The 21,197-nt window shown below is 46.8% G+C and overlaps 2 protein-coding genes across 5 annotated transcripts in view; one reads left to right on the forward strand and one right to left on the reverse strand.

Annotated features, from left to right (window-relative positions):
• The window catches only part of Fyco1 (FYVE and coiled-coil domain autophagy adaptor 1), a 75,613-nt gene that overhangs the window by 26,774 nt on the left and 27,642 nt on the right, over positions 1 to 21,197 (reverse strand). For all 4 annotated transcript variants that reach the window (XM_046437520.2, XM_058576760.1, XM_046437521.2 and 1 more), the window contains 6 exons: positions 20,126 to 20,218; positions 19,460 to 19,578; positions 17,184 to 17,351; positions 15,538 to 15,687; positions 14,548 to 14,759; positions 11,815 to 11,959 (listed from right to left, as the gene is read on the reverse strand). In XM_046437520.2, coding sequence (XP_046293476.1) covers positions 11,815 to 11,959; positions 14,548 to 14,759; positions 15,538 to 15,687; positions 17,184 to 17,351; positions 19,460 to 19,578; positions 20,126 to 20,218 — 887 coding nt within the window. The remainder of the gene's footprint in view (positions 1 to 11,814; positions 11,960 to 14,547; positions 14,760 to 15,537; positions 15,688 to 17,183; positions 17,352 to 19,459; positions 19,579 to 20,125; positions 20,219 to 21,197) is intronic.
• Cxcr6 (C-X-C motif chemokine receptor 6) lies at positions 1,360 to 6,524 on the forward strand. Its single transcript, XM_046437522.2, has 2 exons — positions 1,360 to 1,609; positions 4,325 to 6,524. Exon 2 carries the CDS (start codon positions 4,346 to 4,348, stop codon positions 5,363 to 5,365), a length of 1,020 nt encoding a protein of 339 aa, XP_046293478.1. The 5' UTR covers positions 1,360 to 1,609; positions 4,325 to 4,345; the 3' UTR covers positions 5,366 to 6,524.

Below are 21,197 nucleotides of genomic sequence, written 5' to 3' on the forward strand. Positions count from 1 at the left end.
GAAAGGACAATTTGAATTAGTTAATTCATACAAAGCCTGAAAACCCAACTAGAGGTCTGCAGATCTTTAACTGGGGCTTCCTGGGACAGTTTCATACTCAGAAAGATCAGGTTAAGAAGCACAGGCTAGGTGATTCTTAGGGACATGTATGTTCTTGTTAACTCTAATCTTCCATTTATTCATCTGTAAATGATTAGGAAGTGACTAGGATTAGACAGTTGTTCAAGGGAAACATCCAGCACAGTGCACAATTTTACTGGTTCACAGTAAATTGAGTGTTAGTTTCTGGATTCTGAGGTTGCTACTGGTTTCTACTTCTAATTCCTGACATCCACCCTCAGGAAGAGCCATCAGTTTTGCTGGGCAGGACAGCACCAATCTTGTGGGGTGGCAGAAAGGGAGCCCACACCTCTTCCTACTTCCTTCATCCCCTGGAGCTGGTGGAGAATGAGACCCAGGAAGATATTTCTTCCATTCCTGTCTTCTAGGTTTGATTTCCTAAAAGGGTCAGTAATACTGGACCACAGGAATGAACTCGACATGTGCTGAGGTCAAGATGCCAACATCTGGGGGACTCCAGGTGTGTAGAGGGTAGCACCATTAAACCAGCGAGTTCATGCAGGTTAGCTTGGTGGGTGGGCACTGCCTGCCCCCGGGGGGCCTGTGTGTTGTGGTTGAGACAGGGCTGTACCAGACATTCTGGCAGAGCCACCAGCCAGAAGTCTTAGCCATGAACTCATCCTCCACAGCCCTTGCCACCCACCAGAGCCTTACAGCTAACCTCTCCTCCCAAGAGCAGTAATGCCTCACCCCTGGATCCTGGCAGTGGCACCCTAACAGCTCTGGGCCACTGGTTAAGCATTGACTGAAACCTGAGTTTGGCTCTTTGAATTACCAGTTACTAGCTGTGTGTACCAGGGGCTACAATTTTGGTTCCAGTTTCACTTTATATAGCGTTTTTGCCTATTATCATTACCCAAGATACGTGTATGATTGTATGAATGGAGTGACTCTATATCATGTACAACCAGAGAAATGAAAAGTTGTGCTCCATTTGTGTACAATAAATCCAAATGCATTCTTCTGTCATGTATAACTAATTAGAACAAACAGCAATTTAAAAAATGGGGATAATACCACTCTACAGGGCTGCTGGTTGGAGCTCTGTGTACACATACAGATCAGCCCACAGCATGGACTTAACATTGGTCCTGACCCAAACTGTTCCAAAGAGATGTGTGGTTAGGGAATGAAATAATGTGAAGGGACAAATATCACCCTCTTTCGTGGATTGACACGACCAAACTTAACTGCTTGCCTTTAGTTCACAAGTACCTGCCCCTCAGGTCCTGGTGAAGGCTTGAGTGTCAAAACAGGAAGAGGTGTGAGGCATCAGATTCGTGTTTATCTTTGACCCCCAAATTACATGTGCAGGCTGGCCATGCATATTCTGACCTGTAGGATGGAGGTAGGGGTGGAACTCTAAATTACCAGCCAAGAGCGCTTAAATGTGCAACGGAAACACAGACCACATCACGGAGGAGTAGAGACAGATCTTGCTTGGTGAGCAAGCTCATCTCTAGAACAAACTGACAGGGCACTTGTGCTGGTGAGTCATTTGTCTTTTTCTTTATAGTGAGAAGGGGGATAACCTTAAGCAGGTTGGGGTTCTCAGACTCCTGCCTGCAGCAGGGCACAGAGCAAAATGGCCAGGCTACGGGGTTCATCTGTGCTTGGTTCTCATTCCACTGATGCCGTTTGCTGCTCTGAGGATTAAATTAGAGAAATGTGAAACTACTGACTCTTGGTTCTGGGCACACAGTAGGTGCCCATAAGCTGAGAGGACTGCTCGGACTGGTGTAAACAGACACCAGGGAGGTAAAGAGAGTCTCGTTACTGTCCATATTTGTTCACTGAATAATCTCTGTCTTCCTTTCATTTCTTTTGCATTTTATAAAACAAGCTGTTATTCCAGATTACTGTTTTTTTTTTTTTTTCAGTATAAAACAATATGCCACTGTAGAAACTTTGGCTACTATAGAAAAATATAAAGGACGAAAGGAACTAAGTCATTCACAATTTTACCAGCTGGAGGCAAACTGATGATAAAATGTGGTTATTTTTCAATTTAAAAAAAATAAAAATCACAATTATAAAGTTTATCACCTATCATAGATTGTCAATCAAGGGTCCACAAAATATGGGGCTCACGAACTTCTAGAATTGCAGGTGTGTGTATATATTATTTCTGAGGAAAGATCTATAGCTTCCCTGAAATTTTAAAGGGGTTTATGAATAAAAAAGGTGAAGAATCAGAATAAAATAATTTTTTTGCCACCTATTTGTTGTAACAGTTATAGCTAATAATTTTTTTCATTTTAACTAATAAATTTTTCATATTAACTAATAATTTTTTCATATTTACTTTGTGTTTACACTGTTCTGAACACGTAAATGCATTTTTTTCCCCAAACAATTGAAGGTACTTTTAAAACATTTTGGTCATATCCTATGTCTGAATTGTAATGATCATTTATTTATTACTAGTCTTTTTATATTATTTCTAAGTTACTTTAATTTTCAGAAATCAACATAAGATTTTGATTACCGAAGATAAAGAAATGGATGCTTGTGACTTTTCCTCTAGGGGCAGTGATTTTTAATATTCTATCTGCACAGAGCTGTCCAGTCCCCGTCTGCCAGCATTATACTCAAGTTTACCAATTATCACACAGATATTTGTTCAGGTCCTTTGAGTAAATGTGTAGTGCCAGTGTAAAGATCCAGCAAAAGCCGGAAGAGGATAAAAGAAGACAAGAATAAATTATGTAATAAGGAGTTAGACCATACCCTCAAGATAAGGAGAGCTACCTGTTTCTTACTTTAAATGAGTAAAAAAAAAAGTTTTTGTCCCCAATGAAGCAATAACACACACAGATCACCATCTGACCTACTTAAGTTAGTACTCGAGAAAGCTTTTTGGCAGGATACCTACTGGTTCACCTATCATCCTTAGAGATCTGACCTTCTGTAGTCTAGGTATGGGGACTATTTACTGAACAATGCTGTCCTTTGAAGGGGGGAAAAGGCACTTCTGGCCCCAGGAAAGATGGAGTCCACAGGAGCACCAGGGTGCGCTGCTTCCAATCGGACTCAATTGTATATAGGAAAAGAAGTATCTCCACTGGATTAAAGAGGGGAGATGGCCTCACCTTTATATGTTGTCATCTGGCCTCTCGGGTTTTTGACTGTGCTGAACCCTGCAAGGGGCTCTGTCCAAATACCTGCTCTTCTTAAGACATCTTCTGGAGGAGCTGGAGGGTTATGAACCTGGGTCACTGGAATGAGCTGGCAAGGGCTAAAGGGCTAAAGTGGCTAGGCTGGCCTGGCACTCTTTAGCCCAACCACAGGTTACATCACTCATGTCCTTAGCAGGGCCATAGGGCAAACAAGGGTCAGACGGAAGTGAGTGCGCTGTAGGCATGGAGCCCCAGGCAAGAAAGTCTCACTGCTAGGGTACACCCAGCTGGCGCCCATTTCAATTGGGTCTTCCATTTGTGAAAGAAGACCAAAAATACTAATCTTAGACACTAAGGCATGGCCCTTCCCCAAGATATCCACCTTTAAAGAGATTCCTAAAGATTAAAAAGTCTTCAGGAAAGGTCTCTGATGGTGGCTGTCATGAACTGTGACAGATGATATGGGGAAAATCTGGTTGGAGAGTGAGGACAGCCACCCAACTCTCTGGTCATGAAGCCAGCTCAGCCGAGGTACTGGGCAGTGTGAGCTTTTCCAGTGCCTTCCTTTTCCACCTGTCACCCTTTTAAGGAGATGTAAGCAGGAAGGACTTCCCACCCTGACAGAAGTCCTTGTCATCCCCAAACATCTCTGGTCACCAGAAGTTTCCTGACAGGAGAACCTCACTTACTTGAGCTTCAGAAATTTCGCAAATGGGGCAGAGGATGGGCAGACAGCTGCTGTGAGGCCTGGGTGGATGAGGACAGGCCCCCTCGTGCGGAGCAAAGGGGCCTGTACCTACTGGAATGCATGGTGGTTTTTGTTTTCGAAACCACTGAGGGCAGGGTTTTATGGGATATGTGTGGGGACTAGCTGGGTGAGATCCTGAGAATTCTAGGGTTAACAAAATGTTCCTCATCTGGTCTGAACAGCTTCCCCTAGGAACTGGTCACCTGCAGTATGCTTGACTTTGCTGTTACCAGGCAGAACACTAGGGGGTGATGCCTACTTGTACCTACAGGGGGCAGTGGTGAGACAGGAGTGCCATTCTCAGTTCCAAATGTAATTCCTGGGTTTTCACTCACAGGAGAACCTCAGAGTCGACACCATGGAGGAGTATGATTACTCAGATCCCATGCTCTTCAACACCTCCAGCGACAGTAGCAAGGTGCACGAGGGCTTCCTGCAGTTCAGAAAGATCTTCCTGCCCTGTGTGTATGCGGCAGTGTTCATCTCTGGCCTGGTGGGGAACTCCCTGGTGCTGGTCGTGTACATTTTCTACCAGAAGCTGAAGAGCCTGACAGATGTATTCTTGGTGAACCTGCCCCTGGCTGACCTAGTGTTTGTCTGCACTCTGCCCTTCTGGGCCTACGCAGGCTTCCATGAGTGGGTCTTCGGCCAGGTCATGTGCAAGACCCTCCGGGGCGTATACACGATTAACTTCTACACGTCCATGCTCACCCTCACCTGCATCACCGTGGATCGCTTCATCGCTGTGGTTCAGGCCACCAAGGCTTACAACCAGCAGGCCAAGCGGATGACCTGTGGCAAGGTCATCTGCTTGATTATCTGGGTAGTCTCCCTGCTGGTTTCCTTGCCACAGATCATCTATAGCAACGTCCTACATCTCGACAAGGTCATCTGCGGCTACCATGATGAAGAGATTTCCACCATGGTTCTTGCCTCCCAGATGTCTCTGGGGTTCTTCCTGCCACTGCTTGCCATGATCATTTGCTACTCCGTCATCATCAAGACTCTGCTTCATGCTCGAGGTTTCCGGAAGCACAAATCTCTAAAGATCATCTTCCTCGTGGTGGCCGTGTTCCTGCTCACCCAGACACCCTTCAATCTTGTCAAGCTTATTCGCAGTACGAGCTGGGAGTACTATGCCATGACCAGCTTTGACTATGCCATCATGGTGACAGAGGCCATTGCATACCTGCGGGCCTGCCTTAACCCTGTGCTCTATGCCTTCGTTGGCCTCAAGTTTCGGAAGAACTTCCGGAAACTTGTGAAGGATATTGGCTGTCTCCCTTGCCTGAGAGTCTCAAGTCAGTGGAAGTCTTCTGAGGACAGTTCCAAGAGTTGTTCTACCTCTCACAATGTAGAGGCCATCAGCATGTTCTAGCTGTTGGCCTTGCTGGACTTGGAGAAACTGCTCTGGAATTGGCAGGAGCATGGCTATGTCCTCTGGAACTGATGAGGGAGGCTTTGTTTATAGCATCTGCATTCTCACAGAGAAGATATCAGATATGGTGGCTGGCATGCAATGCTCTGTAGACATGGACATACCCTGCTCTCTTCTTAAGACCCAGGCCTGATGCTCAAAGTGTGTGGGGGGCTACAATTTTTAAGGACTTCTTCATCCCCAAGAACACTGAAGCCAAGGGGAGAGGATCTTAGGGTCTCAGGTTTGTCATTACTGTGACTGGGGCTGAAGGCTGAAGAGGGAGCACAGACAACAAAGCTGTTGGTGGAAGGTGATATGCTGGCTCCCAAGTACAGAAGACTCTTCTAACCACTGGGCAAGGAGTGGAGATGGGAGTGGCCTTGAAGACAAGTGAGGTCTATGTGGCTCAGACCTCAATCACCAGGCACCAAACAGGAATGAGGACAATGTCTGCCACACCTTGGGTTTTGACTTTTGCATAGATGATGCTTAGGTTCTCTCTGACTAATCCTGGGAGGACCAGCCCTGGAGACTATATGTGAACCTAAATTAGACTTGGCTGAAAATTCCACTGGTCCATGAACATGCTAGAAGAAGGTGCAAAACATCTTAAGACTAGAACAAATCTAAGCATCACTTTTGGAGTGGACCCTTCGGTGGCTTCACTCATTTAAAAAAGGGAATTTATCAAAGACCTGCCGCATGCAGATATACAAATGTGCACGCACACACCCACACACATCAACGACGTATCAGTTTCATGACCAGAAATAAAAACCTTAGTCTTCAAACTACTTTTACCTGTAGGAGCATTCAACTTTAATGCTGGTGTTTGAACACACAAAAAACAGTTACTGGGAGGGAGGAGCGTAAGTTCACTGGATTGGATGGGGGTGGGGGGGTGTGGGGAGGTTGGGAATGGAGAGGGGATGGGAATGGGAAAGACAGTAGAATGAATCGGACATAACTTTCCTATGTTCATATATGAAATTACAACTAATGTAACTCCACATCATGTATAGCCACAAGAATGGGTAGTTATACTCCATGTATGTATGTCAAATTACATTCTACTATCATGTATAACTAAAAGGAACAAATAAAAAAATACACAAGATGTATGAAAATATATTTTTAAAAAACCCAGTTACTTCTAGGCTCAGAACACAAGAAATAAGTTAAAACTGCAAGCTTCTGGGGCAATGTCTATGAAGGAAATGAACACATCAATGGTAATAACCCTGCTCTTTCACTGTGGTTTCTAGCCTCCTGCCCAAAATGAGGGGTACCTCTGTTCAACTTCTATAATACAGCCACAGGATGAGAGAGTTTTAAATGTCAGACTTTACAAAAGTTCATTACATCCTGACAATCTAATAAACAAGTTAAAGGTAATTGTTGGGTGTACGCATCCCTCAAATCACTGGCCAAAATGCGGAGAATCATTTGTAACAGCTAAGTGGAGTCCCCCAGGAGGTAAGGGAGGCCAGACTAGCTCAACCATGTGGTCTGGGAGTCAGACAGACAACAGGTCAGAGCTAAATCCCTGATGTTCACCAGCTGACAAGACCCTAAGCAAATCCTAACTTCTGCCCACCTACGTCTTTCTTTTTGGTGAGGCATGGATCTTAACAGCACCTACCTCTCAGGGATGGTATGAGGGGGACTTGAGATAATAAAAGCAAAGCCCTGGCACAGTTTGCATTCATGGGTAAGAGTACCCCCAAGCCAGAAGTAGTTATTCTTTCTTATGAGACCTATTGAAGCAGAATGGAAGCTTTCTACATCAGCAGTGTGCCTCCCGAGGGGTGGTTCAGCTGAGCACAGGCCAGGCCTTGAAAGGCCCACGTGATTCCATGCTCTGTTTCATAAACATGCCATATGCATCCATGAGGAGAACTTCCTAATTACACTCAGGCCACATGGACCAAGCGCTTCCTCAAACAACCAAGTCTGCACTCTGCAGGGTGGCAAGGCTGACTTTTATCCTCTAATGGGCTTTCAAGGGGGAGTTTTGGTCATCCCCCTTTGTGCATTTATCTTAATGAGGAACACTTCTGACAGAGCGGCCACTAGACAGTCTCCAGCTTCCTTGACGGTGTCTTGGAAGAGAGAAGCAGGGCTTGGGCGCTCAGCCAGTGCTGGGCAATGCTCCCTCCTGGGCACCCCTGGCCAAGTCACGCAGCATCCCCAAGGCTTGGTTCACCATTCACACAATTGGCCGAGAAGAGTACCTACTCCTGGGGTGGCCATGAGGCATGGAGTGCAGTCCAAGGGCCATGCGTGAGCCAACATGAGCATGGCAATGGAGGGGGACTGCTGGGGCCGCGGGCTTTCCCTGACCGAGTGCCTGCCTGCAGAGTAAGTCAAATGAGACAGGGTACCTACTGGAGTGTGTCCTCTCCCAAGCTCCCTGCAAAATCATTTGTACAGGTCCTTCCACAGCTTAGAAAAATGCTGTCTGATTGTCCCCAGGACAGCAGCAGAACCTTCCTTCAATTCCTCTATCTCCTCCGACACTCGCTGGTCCCCTCTAGGTACTTGTACGCTACCCTTGAGAGTAGACCTGGGTCATCACTGGCAATAACCAGAAGATGCTCTTGTAACAGTCTCCATTCCACAGAAGAGGAGCCTGAGTCAGGGGAGGGCAAAGTCAGCTCTCAACCTCAGACCTGCTCTTCTCCTCCCTGCCTTGGCTGCCCACAGCAGAACATGGTGTCAAAGGCCTAGGATGCAAGGGGGACTGGGGGAAGGAGGCCAGGTAGATGAGGATCCACTGGAATCCAGACTCCCCTGGGCGTGTCTTTGGAGTCTGAGGGTAAAAAATGTGCAACACCCCAACAAACTCCCAGCTTATAGGGGTAGTAACATTCATGGCTCCAGCCCCAGAGAGAGAGGTAGTAGAGGCCAGAGGCCTGCATCATCTGAGATGTGCTAAACACAAGGTGATCCCGTGTCAGGGGCTCCTTGGCCAGCCAGGTGTTCTCGGTGAGCACACTGGTGGGAAGATGGTGGCCACAGAAGGAAAAACACCATTTGATAGGAAGGCTGACACCGTCATACCTATTTTTCAGATGAGAAAATGAGCTCAGAGAGATTAATACCTGTGACAGCTCACACAGCAGGGTGCCTGCTAACTCTGCACTCGTCTGAAGGTAGAGATCTTGGGTTAACCCAAGCACAAGGTGGCTTTATAACCATATCCTGTTCTTGTTTTGTCTCTGAGATACCAGGCATCCAGTCTCCTGGCTGATGACCACAGTTCCCCCACTCTGACCACGAGCACTAGTTCTGAAGCAATTACTGGCAAAGAGGCTCTGTGGGCTCATTTGCTCTGTGGGCAAATTTCAGCTCCCGTGTCAACCAGGTATCTGGAGGAGAAACTTCCTTTGAAGAAGATGATGGGGCTGTGGTGTGCAAGGTACTCAGGTCTTGCACAGCAGTGGACACACACACAGCTCAGCTCCTGACACTGCAAATCAGTGCTGAACTTCAGGGAAACAGTTCACCTCTAGAGAAGGCTCTAGGTGACAGGCCGTGGCTCAGTCCTTTGTATAAAAGACTCTCATCTACTCTTCCTAAGAACCCAATGGGCAGGTGCTATTCCAGTCTCTTCTGCACAGGAGAGGGGACTGAGTTCAGGGACTGCACTTCTATGGGCCATGAAGCCTGGAGGTGGCAGGCCGGGGACCTGTTCAGATGTGTTTGATTCTAGAGCATAAGTTTTGTACCACAATCTGTGTATCTAGTGGCCAAGAAGGGAGGCTGTGCACAGTGGGGGCTGAAGGGGGTCAAAGCCTGATGCCCCTGCTGGCTCTTGCCCAACATCCTCTTCTGATTCAGCAGCTGACAAGAGCTTGGTTTCCTTCTCTGCCTGCCACCTCAATCCAGAGAACAGCTGGATACCTGGTCACGTGCACCACAGGAGAGGGGCTATGCACTTTTGTATGCTATCATTTGGGCAGAACCAAGTATGGAGGATCTCTGGGAGGTTGCTTAACAAGTTCCTGGCACAACTGCCAAGTCCACCTGTGCAGCTGACTGTGGTACTTTCTTTGTTCCATCACTGCCAGGATGGATGGCAAGCCACCTCTCAGTCCGGCAATGTGTGTATGCGTGGAGGAGGGGACAGGCAGCAGGGGAGAAGGGCAGGATTTTGATGGGCAGACGGAGATGTGGAGTTCTGAGCCCCTAGTCTAGTTCTGATGCTTATGAGGACAGGACAAGTCATGCAACCTCCCAAGGCCTCAGTTTCCTCACTGAAAAATGGGACTGGAATGTCTTCTCCTAAGCAAGGGGCCTAAATGAGGCTGTGTAAGGACAGCAGAGACGGGGAAGGGGCTCCACAATTGCATTCAACAGCACCATGTCCAAGGGCCTTTTTCTCCCCGAGGGTTTGGACTTGGTGCTCAATCCCACCTGGACCACTGCTTATCTTGGATCTGCTTATTCTTCCTGGTTTCCTGCCAGGGATGCTCATGTAAATCCAGGGATCTAGACCTCCCACCCTTTCTCAGACTCCTGGTGTTTCTGACTGGGTCTTAAGACTCAGAAAGGAAAAGAATGTAAGGCAAAGCTGCCGGACAGGCTTGGGTATATCTCTAGCTAACCCACAAAGAAGTCCCCATGACACAAGCCTTTGCTGACAAGGAGTAGCTCTTCACCCACAGGTGAAGGGCAGGGCTTGCAGGTTCCCATCACAGTCCCAGATCTGCCTTGGAGGCTTCCGGCATCCTGGCCGGCAGTTTCCTTTCCCTGAAACAGTTCCTAATTTCCCAAGAACAAAACCATACATATTTGTCAGCAGGCGGAATACCTTCTGCTTTTGTTCCTACTGGGAAAGGGGAAGGTGAGGGGTTATGAGAAAGGGAGCTGCAGGGGGATCTCTTCTCATGCAGGTTATGGGAGGCAATGAGACACTTTCAAGCCAAAGGTGTCCTCCTGGGCCCCTAGGCTGCTGGTTCTGCTCACCGTACCCACTACGTACTGACTTGACAGGTGATAAAAGCTGAATACTTGCAAAGCTCTCCTCATAAACCTTGTTGGAAAATAGCTCCACCAGAAAAATGAGAGGGTCAAAGGGAGAGTGAGCACAAAGTACACCTGCAGCTGATGTTTCTGTCCCTCCAAGGGCTGCCCTGACCATGCCAGCTGCAGTGCTCTCACAGTGCTCAGGAGGGCACAGCCCAGGTCAGGTCAGATGAGTGGAAACTCCCTTGAGCGCTGCAGGTTGCAAGTTGACAGACTTGCCTCTATTTTTGCTGCTGTCAGACTGTGGGACCCGGGTTGGGCCTATCTAAAGGATGTCTGAGAAAACACATCTACCTAAGACGACTGCAGCTAAGTCTGAGATTCCTTTCTTGTGGCATTGTTACTGAGTCTGAAGAGTGTCTCCCAAAGATGAACTGAACTCACTGTTTTATAACTCAAGGAAAAAGCTCCCCCATTACTGAGTCTAAGACAGTCCCTAATCGCTGCTGATTCTGCCCCTCTGCACCTTTCCTCTCCTTCTTGGAGCACTTTCACTGAAGTCTCCCTGACTGTGTGGGCTGCATGTTCTCCCTAACCCCCAGGGCCCAGTGGTCCCCAGGGTCATTCTGTTCCACTAGTACTGGGCCACATTCTGCTTTCATGGGCTGGCGAGCCAGGTGGGTAGGTGGTAAGGTGAGTAGGACTGGGAGCCTGAGGGCTTGGGAACAAAGCTTGTAAAGGTCAGCATGGTGCAGAACCATGGCCAAGGGCAGCATAGCACGGGTTGCTTTTTATATGTTTGGGTTGCTTTTTATGGGCCTAACAGTGTGTCTCTGCTTCAAATTCTCAGGCTGAAGCTCAACCCTCAATAGCTTAGACTAACTGTGTTTGGAGATAGGGAAAGATGATTAAGTTAATGAGGCTATAGGGTGGGCTCTAATCCAGTATAAGAGGAGTAGATAGGAGATACAGGGAGGTACCAGGGGTGTGTATACAGAAGATAACCATGTGATGGGACAGCAAGAGGGTGGCCATCTTCAAGCCAAGGAGAGAGGAGGTACCATTTCTGCTAGTACTTCCATCTTGGACTTCCAGCTTCCAGAACTATGAGGAAGTTAATTTCTGTGGGTTAAGCTACTCAGTCTGATATGTTGCCTAAGTAGACACATACAGTTGTCCAAGCCAAGGAAGATGCCTTAGAGAAGATGCCGAGACCAGGGTACCACTGAGACATTCCCAGGACTCTCTGGCAAGGTTCCACACTGACCATTCCCCAAGTGCTGGCACTCTTCATGTGCATCCTGTTCCACCCTCTGTTCTTTAGCAAAGGCAGCCAATCCGGCTTCCAGTGTCTTACTTTCCTGGTCTTTTGATAAGAAAGTCCAAGGGACAGGCACACAATGAGCACCCAGGGAACGGAGGTGACGTCTACTCACTGTTCGGCCACATTTGGATCAAAAGAGTCAGTTTCAGTGGGTGTTTCAGGCAAGGAGAAGCCGGATTCCTGGATCTGGCACAATTCCTCATCTGTGATGATGTCAAACACAGCGTCATCTGGTGGCCTGAAGTCTGAGTTTGTTCCTGGATGGGAGAGCAGGACAGAAGAGACACACAAATCATCATACACAGGATAGAGAAGGGTCTGTGGGAAAGTGAGGTGTATAGCTATACAGAACAAGCTGCTGGGACATGCCTTAAATGGTCACTCAAATGATGGCTTTTATATTCAGATATGAGACATTCTAGAAAAGCAAAGGGGCTGCAGATGTGACTGAATGAACAGCCTGAGAGACTTTTAAAATAGGGGCTTAGAAAGATTTCAGTTTCTAACTTCTCTAAGGCCATTACTTTGAAGGAAAAACCTATCAAAATGTTTTCAGGAAAGAAACAAGACAGAACACACATTTCTGTGCCACTGAGTCCCTGCTTTGTAAGATACAGGCAGTATGTGCTTGTGCCTCTTGGAAGCAGGATTATGACCTGCACAGCACCCCTTCCTGCCCAAGCCACTGTGAGTTGTGGCAGACTTTTCCTCAGCTCAAGGAGCTACAGCAAGAATTACGCTTCCAATCAGGGGCCTTGTGTTTGACCTTGTAGGCCTTTCAATAGGACGGCCACTACAGGGAAGCTACTGGGTCAGTTATTCAACCATAAGCACTTGCTAGCATATATTATAGAAAATGTTAGGGCAAATATGAGGTGGAAAAAGATAAGAAAAGAAAAAACTGAGCAGATGGGGGATGCCAGAAGTCAAAATAAGCAACCTCAGAACTTTGGTGTGGTGTCATTCTGTCATTGTTGGAACATCTTCCAGTGCACTGGGGTGAGGAAAGCCCCTGAGTTATTTAGTATAATGGTTCATGCAAGCTGCCCTGCTGTGCTTTAGAAGGAACAGTTTCCCTCTTATCTCAAGTTTGTATAATAGAGGATTTAAAGCATGGATTGGAAAAAGGAACCCACAGATTGGCTTTTTCCTTAGACCTAACTACATTCCTGAATCTGTACTCTGAGACTGGAAGAAGGATGATAAAAGAGGCAACAGGGATCCAAAATGATGTTCATTGAGAGAAATCAGAAACCTAAGTAAATAGGAAGCTATATCATGTTCATGGATTGGAAAAGTCAATTTTATTAAGATGTCAGCTCTTTCTAAACTCATCTGTAAATTCAAAGCAATCCTAATTGAAACCTCATCAGAATTTTCTTGTAAAAGTTAACAAACTCATTCTAGAATTTATACGGAAAAGCAGTAATTCTACAATAGCCAATACTTTGATAAAGAATAAAATTGAAGAACTCACCCATTCCTCTCTTTAAGATACCGTATAAAACTATGGCAACCATAACAGTACGGTACTGATAGAAAAATGGAATGGAACAGAAAGTCCAGATACAGATCTACATGTAAGGTCAACTGGTTTTTAACAAAGTTGCAAAAGTAATTCTGTGTAAAAAAAAATAGACTTTCAACCAATGTTGTTGGAACCACTGGACAACTATATCCAAAACCAAACCAAAACGAAACAAGTAAATCTCTACTTATACTTTGCAACATACACAAAATTTAACTCTAAACAGGTCACTGGCCTACATATATAACCGAAAACTATAAAGCTTCCAGGAGAAAACAGAAGACTTTGAATACTTGGGATTAAGCAAAGCTAGCTATGACACCAAAAGAAAAGAAAAAAAAAAATTGATCCATAAAAAATATTGATAAATTGAATATCATCAAAATTATACATTCCTGTTCTTTGAAGGATACTTCCATTCTTCAAAGAAAAATGAAAAAAAACAAGTTATAGATTAGGAGAAAATATTTGTAAAACACATATTTGATAAATAAATTTTATCCAGAATATGTGGAGGACTTTCAAAATTCAATATTCTAAGAAATGGGCAAACGATTTGAAGAAGATACTAAAGTTGTGCAAAGTACTTACAACTCCCATCCCTGAGCAGTTCTCTGTACCTAATAAATAATAAGGCCTGACAATTTCCTTGATGATCCACTTAAACAAAAGAGAAACAGCATTTCTAAAATCTGGCTGGCCGGCATCTAGGTCAAGGAGGAGTTCACAGGTTCAAATGCAAACAGCAGTGATGGCAGAGCAGAGATGACCTCCACTTCTGCCCTCATCATATCAGCTCTGCCTCACTGGGCTCTACATCCAAATTTTGGTGTCCACAGGACAGCCTGGCATGGTCTCTTAGGCTGTGCTGATGTAGAAGCAGAAGGAACCAATCCTCACTTCCTTTTACTGCTTAAGTGGAGGACACAAAGGAGAATACATCCTTTTTGGTCATTAAGAGAGAGTATGAAGGATATGGGCTGTCACAGATACACATCATGGTCTTCGGTTACTATGGGAGGGAGGATGGATACCAGGGCTGAGGCTCTGGAGGACAGAATTTTCCAAAGTGTGGAATGTATTCCACTGGTGGTACATATATACCTAGATCTCAAGTTAAATCACACTGAATCATATCAGGAAAAGGGTATTCTCTTTTTAATCCCAATATCAACAAGAAAGTCTCAAGATTGGTGGGGCATATTTTTAGCGCCTCTTTGACATCTAGGTTTGGAAGACATTGAACTGAGCTTGCTAATGCTAATTAACCACAATGGGGAAGGGGTGACACCTAGAATGTTGCAGGCAAGAGCTGACCTTGGTTTCCTATGGCCTGGGACCCAGCTGGGGTTGGTGACAACATGGGACTGAGCTCTCCCTGGCTAGTGCCTGAGCTGGTGCTATCAGGAGAGCCAGGGCCTTCATTGAACTTCCGGAAACAGGCTCGGCAGCAGCGTTCCTTCTTGCCACTGTGCTTGATCAGGACATAGTTGTTGCAGCAGTAGTAACAGAAGATGCGGCCACATATCCTGGGAATGAAACAGGGTGGAGCTGTGAGGATGAGGCCCTGTGGGTCTTCACAATCTGCTCAGCTCCAGACTGGGCTCTGTGTTGGGCTTTGGAGCCACATGGCTCTCTAGACCTGGCTATGCCCTTGGTGTAGAGGGCGAATGTAAGCCTACTGCATAAGACTCCATTAAAGGCATCCTGGCAAGTTCGGTGGGGAGAATGGTTTACTCCCGTAAGTCTTAGGAGGCAGGAGAGAGTGTGGCTAAACCCTCTTTTCCTGACACCACGCTGCAGGAGTGCATTCCACAGCTCAGGGGCTAAGGCTCTAAGAGACCAGATGCTCATAGGCCTGTGCTGACTATTCTCCATCTGCCCTAGCTCCAACCTGCCCTTCATCTTCAGCCACCTTTTGTAGGCCCTTGGAGGTCTGTGCACCTCTGGCACTACCCAGGTTCCCCTTCAGAAGCCTCAGGACCAGCTCTTGCTGGGTTCCAGCAATACTTTCCTCTTGGCTCCCTGTGGGAGCAGTCAAAGGGTTGCTGGTCTCTGATGGGCCACATCCCTGGGAGGCTCCTTAATCCTGTCCACACCTGTATATAAGTCTTTCCTGAGTGTCTGGCTAGGACCCCAACTAATACACCCTCCTCAACTGCTTCCCCAAGTCAATAAGAAACCTGCTCTTCCTAGAGAGTTGGCCATGGTACCCACACTTGTCCCAGACTCCCTGTTCAGGGCCACTGGCTGTGGTTCTGGGCCTGCAGAACAGGGTTTCGGTGGTGGCCTGAGAGCACTGCTGACCTGCAGTGGTGCCGTCGCACCATCCAGCTGAACTCCCGCTTGCAGTCGTGGCAGTGGTTTGCCTCCGTGTCCCCAAGCCACCTCTCCTCAGCACTGAGCTTCTGCTGGAATTCCAGGGCATCTGACTTCTGCCAGAGAGCATCCTTGTCCCTGGGACAAAATCACATTAGAAGAAAGAATCCATGAGAATAAGAGAATTATCCTTGCTTCATTTCAGAAGACTGATGTCAAATTTCCCAAGACCTAGGAGGAAATGCACTCTCACCTTATAAATGCCCTCTGTTCCCATGCTAGGTCTCCTCTGTCAACCCAAACATGCAGGTTCTTTACTGACACCATGTATGTGGGAGCAAACAGGAGGCATGCCAACTTCAAGGAACAGCCAGAACTGACATGGGTCACCTGCCACTGGGGTATCTAAACAACACTGCAGATGACCCCTGCGGTTCACACTAAAACATGCTGTGCACGTGGATAGTAAATGTGTAAATCTGTGCAGTAAGCCAAGGAAGAACGTATTTCCTGGCTGAATCTTAATGTGCTCAAAGCCCTTCATGTTATGGTTTGTTCAAATAACCACTAATCACTGGTGAAGATCAAAATCCCCAGCTTAAAAATCTGATCAGATGCTAACTTCCTTTGATGGTATGGTCACTGTTGGAGGTCACATGGGAAGAGTGAGGCTTTTCAGAAAGGTCTGCCTGATGCACCAGGGGATGTATGCAGAGATGTCCTCATGTCTGCTAGTGGTCATTTTCAGGGCTTCTAGTTCCCGAAGTGGTAAGTTTGGCTTTTTCGCATTTGGAACCCCAGCCAGCATCCTGAGGACTGATGTGGTCTCAGAATTGCTGACATAATAATAGAGCCACTTGGGTCCTAAAAAAAATTGGCTCCATCACCAGCCGGGAACCCCAAATCAACCACAGACCTCTTTCCTTAAGTAAAAAAAGCCTTAATTTGGAAATGACTGACCTATTCCAGGACACTTGTAATTGTCAGAAGGCAAGAAGATTTGTTCTCTGGACTAGCCCTGTTCTCCCAGCTGGTTCACAGCATCTGATCTTTCTGTTCCCGGAAGTCTGGGCACCCACATCCTGGACTATGCGAATGCTATCAGGAATGCCACTGGGCTTTTCTGTCACAGCCCTCATGACAATGGCTGAGCTAGGAGGGCACAGATGCCGAGTTTTAAGTCTGCAACGTGCAGGCAGTTTGCCACCTTGCAAATGAGATGCAATTTGACTATCGTTATTTTATAATCCCTAAGGAATGAGGAGATGTAGGCATAGCATACCCTGACGCTGGGGGAAGTAGGACAGTAAAGAAGGAGAAAAGAGCTCATCAGCAAGGGGAAGAGAATAGGGAAATCCTATCAATTACTAAACATCATTTATTGTCACTCTTGTGGCTGGGTACACAGAGTGGGAGAATGATCATATACCAATATGGAAACCAGATGGCTCTAGTGGGAACAGTGAGATCCAGCCTCCTAAGGCTGCCAGGGCCCAAGCAGACCCGGTAGGCACACGAGTGCTTAATAACAGGAGGTGTGCAAAAAACATGGAAGTGTTCTTTGCAGTTGTATGTCTTAAAGAAAACCAAGGGCTGGAGAAAGTCCCCAGCTGTGTGTTTGGGCTGATCCTCACCTGAGCAGCTCTATCAGCCGTTCCTCGAGGTACTTCTTGGTTCTGTTCAGGTCATCCAGGTCTGCGAGCATCTTCTGGTCATTTCTCTCCCGGTCTTTTGCCTCCTGGCAGAGTTTGTTGTAATACTCTTGGATTTTTACTGTGGCCTTTTCAAGTTCCTTCTGGGTCCTTGTGGAGGGACAGTGGTAAGTTTTCTTGATTAGCCACAACTTTCTACTTCCTGGTGCCTCTGGGGTCCCCCTGGCCTCTAATGAGGAATCCTGCTACCCTTTCAGCCTTTCCTTCTGCACAGCAGGGAGCCCTTGGTGTCTGCTCAAAGGTTGTGAATTACTCCAGAAAAAGACTCTTCTTATCCTCCTTTCCAATACAAAAATGAAATTCTGGGAAGGTAAGGTGATCTTAAGTTGCTAGGAACAACTCAAGTGACCTGAACTCTAAACCCTTGGGTCTCGGACAGGGACTAAGGGTGAAGAGGGGCCTGAGGGGCAAGGCTCTTGGGGTGATGATGAGGGAGGAGCAGGAAAAACAGGAGTCAGGACAGAAAGGAGAAGCACAGCTTCCTGGAGGTAGCTACAGAGGAGACCCTAGCTCTCAGGTATCTTTGGTACTCTACACATGGGACATGGCCCTGAGCTGTCAGCAGGACTACCCCTGAGAGCAGTCCAAGGCCCAGTGAACTCTGTTCTGAGTACTCTGGAGTCTCTCAGTGTACGACAGAGGGTACTGGCTGAACCAGGGTGTCTTCCCAAATTGGCCCATTGGCTACTCCCTATGGTGGTGGTTTCCAAGCTTCCTCTATAAACTCCCAGGCCCCACAAGACCTTCGTAAGAGCACACTTAAACAGAGGGCATTGTAGAGAGACTGGTTAGTACCTAACCTAACCTCATGTCCAGTGTAAAATTGTTAGAGTTGTTTATTAGACACTGCCCACCAAAATGAGCTCATGGGTACACAAGCACAACATAAACCAAACAATATCCAATCCTGGGCAGATGGAATGTGCAACCTTGAGTAGTTAAAACAAATGCTCTTAGATCTTACAAATAACCACTGTTAACAGCATTTTCAAAAGTACCACCAACTCAAGAGGTTCTATTATTTTTTTTCTTAAGATTAATTATTTTCTTTTCTATTTTTAAAGTTAAAAATTGGAAACAAATAAAATGTAAGAGCAAATGAAGTTTATTTTTTGACAACTGCAATGAAACCTTATGTCAATAATGCTTTACAGGCATATGCCTGTAATCCCAGCGGCTTGGGAGGCTGAGGCAGGAGAATCAAGAGTTCAAAGCCAGCCTCAGTAAAATCCAGGTGCTAAGCATACAAAATAGGGCTAGGGACGAGGCTCCGTGGTTGAGTACCCCTGAGTTCAATTGAAAGGAAGGAAGGAAGGAAGGAAGGAAGGAAGGAAGGAAGGAAGGACGGACTAGCACAAAAGGATGGAAAAAGGTTAAAAAGTTGAGGTTTTTTAAAATATTTAAATCATCAGAAGAACATGACTTGTCTAAGGGTAGCCAGGGTCCTACAGGATCCAAACACTGGAAAAAGCAGATGAGAAGAAATGCACATTCCAGCTACTGGACATCAAACACTCTGGCTCTCTCACTGAGCCTGGACCTAGTCTAGAAGGCAAGTGGTGACAGGAGGTCAGCAATGGCTAAAAAGGGAGGGACAAAGCCTCAGCACAACTGGGTACGCCTGTCTTTGCTGGTGACAATCCAGTTCCAACAAGCCCTGCCCTGTGTCAACAAGAAGACAGCTGATCCTGGTCCTTGGTACATTTGATCTCTTCATGGAGAAAATGGGTAAAAGAATACCTTCTTCGTAGAATGGATAGGAGGATTAAATAGCTAATTATGGGTTGAGTATTCCTAATCCAAAATGTTTTGAAATCCACAAAGATTTCTGGTCCCAAGCATTTTGGATAAAGTATATTCAACTTGAACAAGCAAAGTAGTTAAAGTGGTGCCTGCAACATTTTAAGCATTATTTAAATGTCGACTATCATTATCCCTATTATTATTATGTCATAACTTTTAGCTCAGCTTAGTTTTCCCCAAGCATGTGGCTAGAGTGTGTCCTCCTTGCGGGCTGCAGCAAGCAGGAGCTAACTTCTCTGTGGCATACTTCTGGAACCTGCATTTTCGGAGTTTGTGGATTTCCTTGCAAAAGGATTTCCTCATTCTAGTATGAGTGGCTGAGTCTCTAAATGACTGCGCCAAACGCCCCCTTCCCTGATAACCACCAGATGCTGTGGGTGGACTAAGTGACTCACCTTTCCAGGTTCTCCCGCAGGGCAGCCCCCTCCTTGTCCTTCTTCAGCATGGCAGCCTGGCACTCTGAAAGACGGTTGCTGGTGCAGCTCAGCTTCTGTCCCATGTCTGCTTGGGAGGCCTGGAATGGGACATCAGGGAGAAGACACTCAGCATGCACAAATCCACCAGAGATGCCACAGACCATCTAACCACCCCAGCTGGCACGGTCCCTTGTAAAGGGAAAGGTTTTGTTGTTGTTTTTTAAGTTTAAGAGGTCAAGACCCTCACTGTGTATTTGTGTGACACAATTCTCAGCACCAACTGCAACTGGTCATAGTGGTTGAAGAGGTGACAGAATCTCAAGAGCGATGCTAGAGGTTGAGTAGCAGGGAGCAGGATTCACTTGTGGCACCAATGCCACCCCTGTGCTGGCTCAGTTTATAATCAGTGGCTAGAGAATGTGACAGAGATGGCCAAGGTGGACAACCTCCTTCCTTCACTTGGCAGCTCAGCCAGACCTGCCCAGGGAGTAGGGACACAAATTCAGGTGTTCATGAACTGATGACAGGGTGTCTGAACTGATGGAGACTTCAGCTTGGGAACGGGAGGGCTTACGAGGAGCCTTTGGGTCCAGTGAACCCAAACCAGATCTCTCCTTGCCAGGTCCACAGGGGGCCACAGCCCACCTTCAGCTTGCCCACAGCCTCCTCGGCGGCCTGCAGCTGCCGACCTCGTTCCTCAAGCTGGGCCCTGAGGCCTTTGCACTCCTCGCTGGAACTCTGGAAAGGATGAGAAAGAGATCATGAGAGATGGGCCCATGCTGAGACACCTTCAGCCTTATCACCCAAGAAAAAACCAGCCACGGCTCATTTCCCATACTGTCTTCTCAATAAGCTTTAGGCTCTACTGGTAACAAAAGACTTTCAGACTTACTAAGGAGAGAGACTTAGTTTGGTCCTCAAACTCAGAATTCAATTTCTGTGAAGGGAAAATGTGGCCTGTGAGTCTCATCTGGAGCTTCATGGGGCAGAGTGCCCTAGGGAGGGAGGCACTTCTGGGGAGGTGCGTGGAGCTGCCTAAGAATGGAGGGTGAGGAGTGGCCTGAGAGTGCAGAGGCCTTGAGGCAGACAGACTAGTGACAAGCCCCCTGGCTTTGTTTTCTTCGAGCAGCCTCGGGCACATGGTAACTGCTGACCTCACAAACTTGTCTGTCCCAAGGACCTAGTGAAAAACGGAGTCAGCTCCCTATACTGCATCTATGGGTAGAGCATCTGAAGGAGCTGGGATCCAGAGACAGGAGCTGAGCCAGGACCTGGCTCTCTATAGGGGTTTCCAGGGGCCAAGGCAGGGTTTGGAAACTAACATGCCCAATGGGGCTGGCACATATGAGTGCAAGAGGAAACCAGAGGATGCGTGCTGCTTTGAAGTGGGTAGCCACTGTCAAGCACCTGCTGTCTGTTGCCATGTAGGAAAGCAGATGAAGGCTTTTAGATCTTGAGATTTCAAAAGAAGCCACAAAACTGAATTTGTAAACATCCTGCTCTTTAAATGTTGGCTACTCATTTAAAAACGTCTGTGTGGTCTAATCTCATCTGCCATGGCCTTGAGTTTAGACATGTAGGCTAAGGCATCACTCCCCAGTATTCTGTCCCTAACAAGTTCCTATAGAGAAGGCGCTCCTGGAGCTATAACAGCAGGAGGGGACTGCCCCTGTTGGCCTGTACCTCAAGTATATTCTGTGGCCTTCACCTGTCTCTT

This window comes from Marmota monax, unplaced genomic scaffold (assembly GCF_021218885.2).
Source record: "Marmota monax isolate L192 unplaced genomic scaffold, Marmota_monax_Labrador192_F-V1.1 WCK01_AAM20220418_F8-fsc00021, whole genome shotgun sequence".
Classification (NCBI taxonomy): domain Eukaryota; kingdom Metazoa; phylum Chordata; class Mammalia; order Rodentia; family Sciuridae; genus Marmota; species Marmota monax.

Coding starts and splice junctions, on each gene's coding strand:
- Cxcr6 (XM_046437522.2), top strand. CDS start 4,346: ATGGAGGAGTATGATTACTCAGATCCCATGCTCTTCAACACCTCCAGC.